This window comes from Jaculus jaculus, chromosome 9 (genome assembly GCF_020740685.1).
Source record: "Jaculus jaculus isolate mJacJac1 chromosome 9, mJacJac1.mat.Y.cur, whole genome shotgun sequence".
NCBI classification, from domain to species: domain Eukaryota; kingdom Metazoa; phylum Chordata; class Mammalia; order Rodentia; family Dipodidae; genus Jaculus; species Jaculus jaculus.
Window position 1 is genome coordinate 26243113 of NC_059110.1, and position 14093 is coordinate 26257205.

The following is a 14093-nucleotide window of genomic DNA, read 5'->3' on the forward strand; positions in this document are numbered from 1 at the left end:
AACCACAAAATACCCTGAATCAATTCAGTGTCAACAAATACTACTATATATAAGTAATCTAATATAGCATAGTAATATACCATAAGAAATACTACTGAAAATTGAAGATTACATCCAAAATATGCTAGTAATATAATTTGAGTTGAAAGCCATTCCTGATGTTCCTATCTTACAAATTTTAATATCAATGGCTTATGAAAGTTTACTCTTCTATGCTAGAAACCATAGTTACTTGGTGACTACTTGAGAGAGAGAGAGATTCACCATTAATATGTGACTGAGTTCATTCTATAAAGCATCTCTGTGCTTTGCATTAGATACCTCTGGCAGCATGGAGACTAACCACTCCACACAGCTCTCCATAGAGCCATCAACACCCCCAGGAGACAGTCCATCAACACCCAATCAGAATGGTCTGGGGAAGCAAGATGGTCAACATTCCTCAACCTCACTCCACACCCCAGAGCTAGAGCCAAGTGTGCACCCTGAAAAGGGAGCTTGTGATATCTCAGAGGAGTTGAACCGACAACTGGAAGACATCCTAAGCACGTATGGGTCTGCTGCCAGTCCTATGGGGAAAGAAGATCCTGCCAAGAACAAGGAGCAGCCTGTCAGTGCAGACACACCAGATAATGAGGATGGGGACTGTGAAGAGACCACTGAAGAGGCTGAAAGAGAGCCCACTGCTGCTGGAGAGCCATCTACAGTTAAAGAGCCTGCCAGCAATAAAGAGCAGAAACTGGAAAAGAAAATCCTGAAAGGATTAGGCAAGTATTGCACTCTAATGTGTGGTCATTATTTTGATTATTCCTCAAAGGAAACATTTGATTCAACCCTTACAAAAGACCACATCTAATATATTTGAACCAATATAATATCTTCCTTTAGGGTTTGCCTCCAGACCCTTCCTGACAATAAAACCCAAGTGAACTTTTCAACCCATCTACTCTGCCCCATAGCTTTCCACTGCTCTTGTGGAGATCAGTAAACTCTTGACATGATTTTATGGTCCTTATGGTCTAACTGCAACCAGTTTCAGCCTCATCTCAAACTGTGCCCCACACAACCCCTTCCAGAATATTCTGCCTCTGATCTCACCATTACAGGAAGCTCATCTACTCTTCAGTTCCTTGAATTTGCCATGCTCCATTCCCTATGCACACCCTGTTTTTAAATTTTCTTAACTTTATTTATTTACTTACTTATTTGAGAGAAAGTGAAAGAGAGAGAGAGAGAAAGAGAGAGAGAGAGAGAGAGAGAGAGAATGGACATGCTAGGGCCTCCAACCATTGCAAATGCACTCGAAACACATGTTACAACTTGTGTATCCAGCTTATGTGGCTGGGGGGAATCAAACCTGGATCCCTAGGATTCATAGGTAAGCACCTTAAGTGCTCAACCATCTCTCCAGACCCACATCCTATTTTTTAAAAAATAATTATTTACTTGTGTATGTTTATATACATGTATTCATGTGTGCAAGTGCTCATACAAATGTACTAGAGCATACCTGTAACAGAGAACACTTTTAGGTCCAACCACACTGGTCCACTTCATTTGAGGCAAGGTCTCCCTCAATCTCACACTGCTGTGTTTTTTAATTATTTTATTTTATTTATTAGGGAGAGAAGGCGGGAGGGAGGGAGAGAGAAAGATGCACATAGACCAAGAATGGGCACACCAGGACCAATTAGGCACCACGAATGAACTCCAGACACATGTGCCACCTTGTACATCTGGCTTACATGGGTCTTAGGGAATTGAACCTGAGTCTTTTGGCTTTGTAGGCAAATGCCTTTACTGCTAAACCATCTTTCCAGCCCCCTATGCTGTTTTTTTATTATTGTTATTGTTTTGTTTGTTTTTTGTTTTGGTTTTGTTTTGCCACACTAGCTGAGAACTTCTGGGAGATTCTCCTGTCTCCACCTTTCATCTCACCATCAGAGGGCTGGCTTCCCTCATCTTTACTTGGGGTCTGGGAAGAGTCAAACTCAGACACTTGGGCTTGAGCAACAAGCATTTTATCTACTGAGCTGTCTCCTCAACCCATAGTTTTCTTTACATAGAAACCTCTAGGGGCACTTAAGTCCTATTTCTCATTTAGCCCACAAATCAAATGTTATTTTCTTGACCCAATCCTAGATGAAGTTTTAACTGTATGTGGTCTTCATTGTACCATGTGCCTGTCCCTCACAGTATAAACCAGCATTTGAAATTACATATTTTGAGAGAGTATCTGGTTAATGTATGCCGGACCTACTAGATCTTTCATCTAGATGTCAGGGAGTGTGCATTATGGAAATCTGGATGTCTGTTATATAGAACAAGGATGACACAAACAAGGCCCAATAGATATTTGTTGTAAGAATGAATGCATGAAAGAATCAGAAAATAGTTTATAGTAAACCCACTGTATGTAAATCTAAGCAAAATATTAAAATGGGATAGGTTTGTTTATAAAATAATTGTGAAGTAGATCACTTTCAGTATATCCCATCACTATATAAAATATTTTTGATTGACACAGTTCATGATAAACTGTGCTAGTGACATATTTCAACAGTTGCAGAAGAAATACGCTTGTATTCTCATTCATTCACTGGTTCCATGAATATCTGCTGATGTCTTGTCATTATGAGACATCATGCAAGATGCACAGAAATAAGGCATAGTTCAGACACGTAAACTAATTGTTATACAGCAGAAGAGCAAAAACCGGAAGAGATGAAAAAATTGAGGAGCATGGGGGATTTGGAACAACAATAGCTGTGAAAGTGGACAAGAAAGTAAATTTTATAACAAAAACTAAGAGCATATTACTGTGCATAGGAGAACCCCTCTACCTGTCTTCCCTGGTTCATGTCACCAAAACACTACAAACATTACCTACTATGTGCAACTTTTCTCAGCATTCCCAGATAGAATTAGTATCGCCTTCCTTATTCCTAAGCCTTCCATCCTACATACATAACCTCCAAAGAGAAGTGACTACATCATATTCATTGCTAGGAGACAGTGTGGTAGAGTGAAATATTATAGGTCAATGCCCAATGTGTTAGAACTATATTCAAACTCCAATAACAGGTTACTATCTACATGTCTGTTCTGGAGGAGGACACTACTATGAGGCACAAAACTCTTCATTGCAGTGCTGTCAATGAAGGGTTAAATGATGCCTTCTATTCTTATGTAGGACCCCCGCCACAACATGAAGGTTAAAATAACCCATAAAATTCCAAAATATCATCAAGTCCCAAAGCACAAGGGTGAACATTCTAGAGTTTCTGGAGCATTAGGAAACAGAATAAAGTTGTTCAGTGTTAACACAACAACTTTTCCTCCTCTCATCAAAACATCTCAGACACATCCCTTTGCTTTAGCCATATTCAAGTTTACATTATACATTACAAAAGATCATCCAAGAGGTGAAGAATGTCAAATATTTTTGACCAGATGGTTCTTTGCTTTATCATCCTAAAACTATTATATTGTACTGTATTAGGGGGGGGGGAATGAAGAAAATAAGGAGAAAATTAATCAGTTGGCCCTTCTAGTCTTTCTTCTGTGAGTTATTTTATAAATTTGCATTATGCTTAAAATTACCAAATTATCATAATTTGGAAGCAAGAAAATTTCCACTTTTCTTATACTGTCATTGTCTACAAATACCAGGCACAAATTGAGTGTATACATCTCAATCAGAGGCCAACTCTAATCACACCTGGTGGCCAGTGACCTTCCTGTGCCCTTGCTGTATATGGTCAGCATATTCTTCTATACACAGTACTATTCCAGCTGTGTTTGGAGTGAAAGAAAGCAGCCATCACTTTCAACTGACTTCAGTTTTTCTATAATTGCTTTGGGAAACTTCCTGGCTACTTATCAGTTAAATGGTATTGCATTATTTTCTATGTCAATGGCTTTCAACTTAACTGTGCAGTAGAACCCAACTCAGAATTTGTTATAATTCCTGACACAAACACAGAGGCTCAGTACCCACTGTAATTCTTTGACAGAAGCAGATTGTAGCAATGTTTCTCTGCTTTCAGAAAGTGCATCCTCCACTTGCTTGGAGGAAATATAAAGTTATGGTGTGTGTGTGTGTGTGTGTGTGTGTGTGTGTGCGTTTAAGGTGGGCTCTCACTCTAGCCCAGTGTGACCATGAACCCACGGTAATCCTCCTACCTCAGCCTCCCAAGTGCTGGGATTATAGGCATGAGCCACCAAACCTGGTTAGGCTGTGGGCTTCCTTTAGAACCTATTTAGACATTTTATAGAATCTTAATGCAATTCAGTCATTTGATCACATAGCTAGATAGATCCTTAAACTTTGCTTCCATACTTAGAGATCAGCCTTTCACTCTGCTTATCAGGTATTATTTTTTTATTGATATTTTGAAAGGTTTAAATGTTCTGACTTCCTTAACCCAAAGTTTTTCAATGTGTATACTTGGCAATATTTCAAGCTTCAGACAAAAGTGAATAGTTTTCCTGCTGTCAGAATTCTCTGATCTTTGACATATGCACAATGAAAATCTCAAACAATGATGGTCACGGATTCCATCATTTCCTAAACTTATTGGACCAGCTAGACCTTTGATTTCCAGAACATGTTGAATATCTGGGAAATGTCTCTACCACCCAAGCATTCAGGGCTTGTTTTTCCTATAGGAGATGCTTATCCTCGCCAAATCAACACACCATACCCCAAAGCAGTTAGGAAACATTGTAAAATATCTTTGGCTAGTAGAGACTCTTTCCCTGTGGAGGGAAAAAAAATAGATTCATATAGCATCATGACATGTGCTATTAAAATCTGTATCTCTCTCACCTCCCCCACTCCATCCTCCAGACTCACAAGTGACATATTAATCACTTGGCAGCCTTATGTGGGCCACACAAGCACCAAACAGCCCATATAAGACAATGATAACATGTAACATACCTTCTGATAGTTATTATAAATGATTAAAGAGGAAATCATAGGGTTGGAGCATTAAGTTTTAGAGACAAAAGAGTTGATCCATTCTCAGCTCAGAATCTGTCAGTCTATTCAACCTGTTAATTTATTGTCAGGGAAATTAAAGCCCAGGAAGTTGAAGATTCTTCCAAAAGAAAGAAAGAAAGAAAGAAAGAAAGAAAGAAAGAAAGAAAGAAAGAAAGAAAGAAAGAGAGAGAGAGAGAGAGAGAGAGAGGGAGGGAGGGAGGGAGGGAGGGAGGGAGGGAGGGAGGAAGGAAGGAAGGAAGGAAGGAAGGAAGGAAGGAAGGAAGGAAGGAAGGAAGGAAGGAAGGGAAGGAAGGAAGGAAGGAAGGGAAGGAAGGAAGGAAGAAAAGGAAGTTAGTTTAGCCAATGACTTGTTGTGATCATGAGATTAGTCATAAAGAAGCAAGGGGGCAGACAGGACCAAAGACCTATGGGACAAGCAGCATGTTGGCAGAGGCATATTAGCTATAGTTCAGTTAATTGACTCTATCCTTCTAGTGTAGAGATGTTTTAAATGGACTCTTTTCTCTCTGAAGTTTCAATAGTTTTAGTATGTGGAACAAACTGACAGTAGACAAATAACAGGAAAAAATGAACATGTAAGTGCTAGGAGAATGAGTCAAGCAGACCCTCATGCAGAGCTGAAAGGGATAGTGGCTTGGCCTACCAGGAAAGGAGATGGTGCAGGCCATCAAAGGTTGGGGTGGTAAACAGCTACCCTGTTAATGCACATGAAGTCTCCCAGCTCACAGCAACCTGGGGCGATCCATTTGCAACACAGAACAGACAATCCTCTTGTCCTGTGGATCCCTCCCAGGAAGAAAGAGGATACCAAAAAAAGATAAAGCTCTGACTACATCTGCTATTTACTGAAGTAGATATATGTAACTGATTTTTTACAACAGAGAGTTTTCTCAGAGCGGTTCAACTATTGCCAAGGTCTGAGTTTCTCTGGATAACAATTCACAATATGCCAGAGAAATATTTGGGGTGGGATATTTTGCTCAAACTGGTGACAGGGAAGTTCCCGTGGCATTCTGTGACATCTTCAGACTACTCTTCTCTAGGATGGTCACCTTCTTAGTGGCCTGATTCATTTTAGGTTGATTTCTCCATATCCTGAGAAAGTAATAACCTGTGGCTCTGATGTAAACTCTAAATGTTCTTGAAGGGAAGACAGATCAAAGGATTAAAGGAAAAGAGGCATTGGCAGAGATTTACAAATAGGTGGGCATAGCTATATATTTACAAATAGATAGATTTACAAGTAGATAAGGAAGTTATAACTTGGGTCAGAATCCAAGTGAAGTGTCAGAGAAACTGGTGCAAGCCAAGAGAAAATGTCCTGAGCAAAATGACTAGTGTTTTTTTTTCTGAACAGAGCAGGAATGAATATGCTAATGTAAATTGCCTTTTATTTTTTTAAAGAAATAGTTTTATTTATTTATTTGCAAACAGAGACAGAGAGAATAGAGACAGAGAGAATGGATGTGCTGTGTCCTCCAGCCACTGCACATGAACTCCATTGTGCCACTTTGTGCATCTGGCTTTATGTGGGTACTGAGGAAATGAACTCAGGTGGCTAGGTTTTGTGGGCAAGTGCCTTAATCATTCAGCCATCTCTCCAGCCCTACCCTCTGATAATGTTTTCATTTTATAATTACAAGTACTTTTAAAAAATGAACCTCATGAGAAGTTCAAGTCCACTCTCCACATGTCAGAGGTCAAAGTTCTAATTACAGATATAACAAGGTCACTAAAATACCAGAGACATAGTTTGTCGGCCAAATTGAAACTATCATCATGACTAGAAACATGAGCAATGTGGCACTTTTAAGACAGATTGTGGCATGCTTATGATGTTAACAAACATCATACTATGAGAAGTGGCTACGAGGGGAAGAGAATGTAAGTTTAAAAAATGGATCAAAATTCAAAATCTTTGGAAAAGAAATATACATTCCAAACAAAGTTGTTTTGATTTTTCTTATTTAAACCAAGCTATCAAGCTATTTTAGTTGTGGAATTATCAAATCTTAAGGAGTAAATTCAGAACTCATCTAGTCAGTGTGCTAATTTTATACACAGGGAACTGAGGTCACAGAATTGCTCAGCTAATTGGTGGCAAGGTTAGTTCTAGAACTCTTGGTCTCATTAGTGTGTCAATTTAACTTACTACACTTCCTATCCTCTACATACATGGGACATATTTCTCTGAAAATGTATCTGTTGATACATAGATATTAATTGCCTAATACTCATTGTTTTGACTCATGTTAGTAGGAAAATGAAAATTAACATTGAAATATGACTCTGGGTATAACATTTGAAAGAGGACATCACTATATGTTTTACAACACTTGGAAATTAAGAAAGATAGAGGAAAATGCAGACAAAATTTTAGCATTCTCCTCTACACGATTAAAAAAAAAGTTAACTTTGGAAGGATAAAAAATCACAGTTCTGGGTGTATCAGATCTTTGCAAGCCATCACCAAACAAGAGAAGTGAGCATTACTATGCTGATAGTTTGAGAACAATTGTGGCTCATATTTCTACAGCTACTCCATTTGTCTGAAGTTTAAGTTTTAATTTTCCTTCCAGACAATTTTATTTATTTGATGTCAAAATAACTCCTTCATATGCCAATACAACTATGGCAGTGACCACAGCCACATGTGGCATCACTGTCTTTGTTGCATAGGTGGCTCAACTGCCATATAGCCTTCCCACATGACTGAACACTTTGCAGAGTGGCAGTGTATGCCCATCACAGGCTTCCCCTAGCTTCAACAGGGGGAAATGAAGCTTGCTTTGTAATGGTACATTTGGGAGAAGGCAGATGATCCCCTCCTCACGAAATGTCCCTAAATAAAGACAGTTCTTCCTCTTGGGTCTACCATGTGAGCAAATGACCCTGTTTCCATGGGAATGTAATTATAGCTTTTTCAAGGATAAGCACATTTCCAGTCCTCTCCAGGATGATTCCACACAGCACCCTAGCCCAATAAAGCCAATGGAAGTTTAAACCCTGGCATCTCTGATGTCAGAAATGTGTGAAGGCTTCACACTCCTGTCTCTAATTCCTTGCATTTTTGTTGAAAAAAGGAAAAAAAAATTGAAAGGTGTATTAATATGCCAGAATGGTAGGTCAATCTCTGTATGCAATAGCAGATAAGTAGAGCAGAGAGAGACCTCAGTGAATGTGAAGATCAAACAAGAACAACAACAAAAACTCTCTTCACAGCTGCAGAAAACAAAACTGAGGGCTGGAGAGATGGCTTAGTGGTTAAGCGCTTGCCTGTGAAGCCTAAGGACCCCGGTTCGAGGCTCGGTTCCCCAGGTCCCACGTTAGCCAGATGCACAAGGGGGCGCACGCGTCTGGAGTTCGTTTGCAGAGGCTGGAAGCCCTGGCGCGCCCATTCTCTCTCTCTCCCTCTATCTGTCTTTCTCTCTGTGTCTGTCGCTCTCAAATAAATAAATAAAAAATTTTTTAAAAAAAGAAAACAAAACTGAAAGGAAAAATTACTTAATGAGAAAAAAAGAGAAAACACTGGAGTCACTTGGATCTTTGCCCCTCAAAAAGACTTGTAGTAGTTTTTAAATGTCAGTATTCACAATGAGAGGTGTTCCTCCACATAGTAAATGCCACAGGTCAGAGTAAAGACCTGTCATCCCTCCGGTTATCAGGACAGTGTTCATTTGATTTACACAATTCCAGTTGGTTTTGTTTGATTCAGTTATTATTAGCATGACTGAGCACTTGCCATGAACTAAATATTGTACTGGTCCCTGACCCTAAATCAATAAAGAGTTCAGTCCTGGCCTTTAATAGGTGACAGTAACTCAGGATATCAGTCCTCATGTTGCTACTTTCCTGGATCTGAAGTCCAGGGGAAAGGGAGGGATAGTTGCCCAGGCTGCTGGAAGAGCAACTGGAAGTGCGTGCCCAGCAGGGGTGGGGCAGCGTGGTAATTGGCTGCTAAAGGCGGCATGCTATGTCAGGGCCAGGGCGAGCCTGGAGCTGGGAGGGCTCCACTCAGTGTTCTCTAACATGAACTGACTCACTGGGCAGACAGACCAAACCTTTGAGAATGAGGTCATTTTTCCTCCAAAAGTCACTGCTTTTTATTTCTCTGCCACTGAAATCCCACATGAGAGTCGAGTGATTTACAACAACAAGGGTCACGCTGGATTAAAGTCCTGGCGGTACCAGCAGGGGTTGTATAACATTGGTGTTCTCTGGGCTGTGGCTACTTCATCTAGAAAATTAAACCCGTCAGTCCAGATGCTATGTGAAGTTCCTTCTAGACCTAAAATTCTATGATCCCTTAGGTTTGCCAGACTCAGCAAATACAAATACAAGATGTCCAACAGAATTTGAATTTTAGGTAAACAACAAATACAATCCTTTAAAAAAAAAATGTGTCCCATGCCCTGTCTTTCAACAGGCAACTCTAATTCGTGAGAGATCTGCTTCACCATGATGAGAGAAAATGTTCCAGCCATGGGGAAATGTCTGCTCTTGGGGGAGGGGGGTAGGTGGCAAAGTTCTTAGCATTCTTTAGCAGATTTCTAGCAGGAAATATAGGCTCTCCTGGGTGGCTTGACTTCCTTACTCTTGTTAGGTAGACCAGCTGTCACAGATAGGTGAGGGTGGAGAAAATCCTCTACCTTGACAGGAGTGGTTGGAAAAAATATGATCAGTGGTAAATGTGGGCCTCAGCATCCCACACCTCCCTCCTGACCCTGGCTAGATAGCTGTCTGAAGATAAGAGTTCCAGGTGCCACAGATCAGTTAATCCAAAGAAGACAGAAGGAAGAACAGGGAGGAAAGAAAGGAGATGGAAACCCTAAATCTCCTTGTTAAATAATCAAGAACAGATGAGTTTTAAAATTTAGCTTGAAGTCCAACAGGGAATGAAGCTGCCAGCAGAGATGAAGGCATAGTTGAGCGAAAGAAATGCCTAAGAAGGCCAAGCCAAGGATCTTGGAGACACAAAAAGCATGTGGGAAACATCTTCCATGTCTTGGACCTGTTTTCCTAATGCATTGATTTTACTCTCTGTTTGAAAGGGGCTACGATCAAAGTTATTCCCACCCAAACCTCATGGGATGGGCTTATGTACAAAGAGGAGAAAATTGGTTCCCAAGCAAAGAGGAATGGGAGGTTGTAAGAGAACATGGGAAAAGACAGGCTCGCTATGTTAAAGTCTGGAATTCTAGCAACACCACGTGGACTGTTTCATGCTCATCAGAACTTTGATGAGCTACGGTGCTGGTTTTTTATTCATGTGGGAGAATGGAGCATTGATTCTTTCACAAGGTCAGTGTTGTGATACATATCTTTTGAATATTAAGGGCAGGGAAAAGAGAGTAACGAGAATGGAGATGAAAATTAAATTTGGGGGCCTACAGTTAAAACAGACATTGACTGAAATTCTACCATGAACGTGACCTTGTACTGTGCGTTGTCCTGAGCCTCTCGGCTAATCCTTATTCTGTAAGGCAGGTGTCATCCTTTCTTATAGCAAAGAAAACAATGACTAAGGCTCAGAGAAGTGAATGGTTTGGTCAACGTTGATACTAACTTGCAGGAGGTCAGTTCAAAGTACCACCCCATACCACCGGACTACAAGTTAAACACTGATTTTTATTTGTTTGTTAATTTATTTATTTATGTTTGTACACGTTTATTGAGAGACAGATTAAGAGGCAGAGAGAGAGAATGGGTGCACCAGGGTCTCCAGACACTGCAAACAACCTCCAGATGCATGTACCACCTTGTACATCTGGCTTACTTGGGTTCTGGGGAATCAAACCTGGGTCCTTGGTCTTCTCCAACAAGTGAATTAACCTCTAAGCCATCTCTCTAGCCCAATACTTGTTTCTTAAATGCATTTTTTTTTTTCAGGCAAAGAAGCTAATTTGCTAATGCAAAACCTGAACAAGCTTCAAACACCTGAAGAAAAGGTTGATTTTTTATTCAAGAAGTATGCTGAATTGGTAAGTGCATGGCTACTAAGGAGTCCAACCCAGGCCAGCAGGCATTGCAATCAAATGTCATTAATCACTGAGCCATCTGCCCAGCCCAAGAAGAATATAGTTAAGGAAAAGAAACACCAAGAACTAGTAGCAAATGAAAGACAGATGAGTTAGAATCCTCTGAGAAGCACAGAGGAATGAAAATTGTGAGCATTTTGGAGCTCTTAACTTGGGAATGAAACATAAATATATTGGACATAAAGATAAACAAACCTTAAGTTTTTATGCAGCTATCATTTTGTAATTTTTATGAGAGATAGAAAGAGAGAATCGGCCTGCCAGGGCCTCCAGCCACTGCATTTGAATCCCAGATGCGTGCGCCCCCTTGTGTGCAAGTGTGACCTTGCACGCTTGTGTCACCTCATGCGTCTGGCTCACGTGGGACCTGGAGAGTTGAAGATGGGTCCTTGGGCTGCACAGGCCAGCACCCTAACCACTAAACATCTCTCCAGCCCTTATTCAGCTTTTATACCAAGGCTTCTCTAGGGCACAAAGGAAAGTTATCAGGCATGGAGGTCGTGCCCCCCCCCCCCCCCCCCCCGCTCAGTTCATGGCACGTTCTGCTCTAGTCTTGCCCATTTCTGCACTTCTGTTCTTTGATCTCATGCTGTTCCTTCCCTGCAGTGACTAAATGGTCACTGTGGGTTACTTGATGCCCAGTTCCAAGTCCTCAGAGACAGCATCCCTCTACCTAGTTAAGGGGGGAGGGGAACCACTACAAACCAGCCAAGAACTTTAGACAGCACCGTGTTCTCAGTGCTTCAAATTGGCCAGTTGGAGAAAAGGGGCCGGCTCAATGAATACAGCATCCATTAACAATGAGCCTGTACACCTGCGGAAGAAGATGAGCGAAAACATCTGAGGTGTGCACAGCAGTCCCCTACAGAAACGTGGCAGTCGGCTTCACTTTTGCTTACTTTTTACTGTGTTTTGTTTTCTGAGGCAGGGTCTCGCTGTAGCCCAGGCTGACCTGGAATTCACTATGTAGTCGCAGGCTGGCCTCAAGCTCATAGCGATCCTCCTACCTCAGCCTCCCTAGTGGTAGAATTAAAGGTGTGCACCCAGCTTATTTACTTTTTTTTTTTTTAATAATTTATTTCTTTGAGAGAATGGGGGTGGGAAAGAGAGAGAGAGAGAAACTCCAGATGTGTGCACCCTTTGTGCCTCTGGCTTTACATGGATACTAGGATGTAGGCTTTTAAACTTTTTTTTTTTAATTTTTATTTATTTATTTGAGAGCGACAGACACAGAGAGAAAGACAGATAGAGGGAGAGAGAGAGAACGGGTACGCCAGGGCTTCCAGCCTCTGCAAACGAACTCCAGACGCGTGCGCCCCCTTGTGCATCTGGCTAACGTGGGACCTGGGGAACCGAGCCTCGAACCGGGGTCCTTAGGTTTCACAGGCAAGCGCTTAACCGCTAAGCCATCTCTCCAGCCCCTTATTTACACTCTTTCTTTTATGAATAAACCACTTATTTGTTCTGCAGACACAGTGATGGGAGAATGAAGCTTTAGGCTACCCATGATACAAAATTTGTGGCAGTTGATTAAGTTGCCTTCCCTCCTCCTTGTAGGTTTGTTGTACAGCTAAATATGTCCCATTCAGGACATTCTGCTTAAAGGGGTCCCTAGGAAGAGGCCTGGACTTCATTCTTAATTATTTTTAGGATGGCCTACAAAACTGAGGAAGCTTCACACCCAGAAGCTCTCCACGCCTATTGATGGGCAGAATTTAATGAGTAGCTTGATTTCTCTGCTTTTCATTCTGACTCTCATTCTGTAAACTCTTTTTTTCCCCCTTGTACCTTGACACATCCTGTTAAACTGAATTGACAAGCAATCAACCGGGAACAATTCTAAGACCCCAAGTGACTGCTTAACTTTGCCAACAACACTTTTGAGTTACATTATTTTTTTTTTTTTATCTCAGAAACCACATTGTGATGATATAATAGTGATGAATACACAAAACAAAAATCTCTAATCCTGTCCTCTGAAACATACTCTTTTTTATGTGCGTCCCTTTCCAGTTCAGAGCTATGATAATTACTCCATCAGGCACATAGGAGCTCCTTTATAGCTTTTTTTTGCGGGGGGGGGGGGGGCTCATGTGACAGTTCCCATGTAGATTACAGCCTACATATGAACATTTTGTAAAAATTGTAATCCTAGCACTTGGGAGGTAGAGAGGTAGGAGGATCACTGTGAGTTTGAGGCCACCCTGAGACTGTGTAGTGAATTCCAGGTCAGTCTGGACTAGAATGAGACCCTACCTTGAAAAAGCAAAGAAAAAGAGTTGTGTCCTATCGCTTTCAGGGGATACAACTGCTGATTCATTGATTTGAAGGGCATTTAGCTCCTCCCACTTTTACTTCATCAAGTATTGCTGGCATAAGCGTCACCATGCATCAGTCGGCTTCATTCTCCTTGTATGTGATGTTAAGGAAAGGTTCTAGAAATAGGGCTACTAGGTCAAACAGGATGAATGTTTATATAAGTTTTATGAACACATTGCTTGGCAAAAGAATGACAGAAATTTACAAAGCAATTTGCCTCATACTGGCCCTTAAGACTTTTCATCACATAACATAAATTGTGTATGACAGTATCTTCCCCTGAATTTTGGTTCCCACCCCCCCCATTCTCTTTCCTACCTATTCCTACTCTTGCCTATTTTTTTCTTTTTAACATTTTTTTTAATTTTTATTTATTTATTTGAGAGCGACAGACACAGAGAGAAAGACAGATAGAGGGAGAGAGAGAGAATGGGTGCACCAGGGCTTCCAGCCTCTGCAAACGAACTCCAGACGTATGCGCCCCCTTGTGCATCTGGCTAACATGGGACCTGGGGAACCGAGCCTCGAACCGGGATCCTTAGGCTTCACAGGCAAGCGCCCAACCGCTAAGCCATCTCTCCAGCCCTATTTTTTTCTTGTTCGTTTTATTATTTCCCACATTGTCCATCATCCCTTCAACTTTCCTACTTATTCTCAGGACTTCCTCATTCGTTTTCTGGCACACGTCTCTGTGCTGGCTAGGGCAGTATTCTCTGTGGGCGCAGGAC

General features: G+C 41.2%; 1 protein-coding gene across 1 annotated transcript in view; it reads left to right on the forward strand.

The window, feature by feature from the left end:
* Positions 1 to 331: 331 nt before the first annotated feature.
* Positions 332 to 14093, forward strand: part of Txlnb (taxilin beta) — a 40361-nt gene continuing 26599 nt past the window's right edge. The window contains exons 1-2 of the mRNA XM_004651159.2: positions 332 to 767; positions 10898 to 10989. Of these exons, the coding sequence (XP_004651216.2) occupies positions 332 to 767; positions 10898 to 10989 (528 nt within the window). The remainder of the gene's footprint in view (positions 768 to 10897; positions 10990 to 14093) is intronic.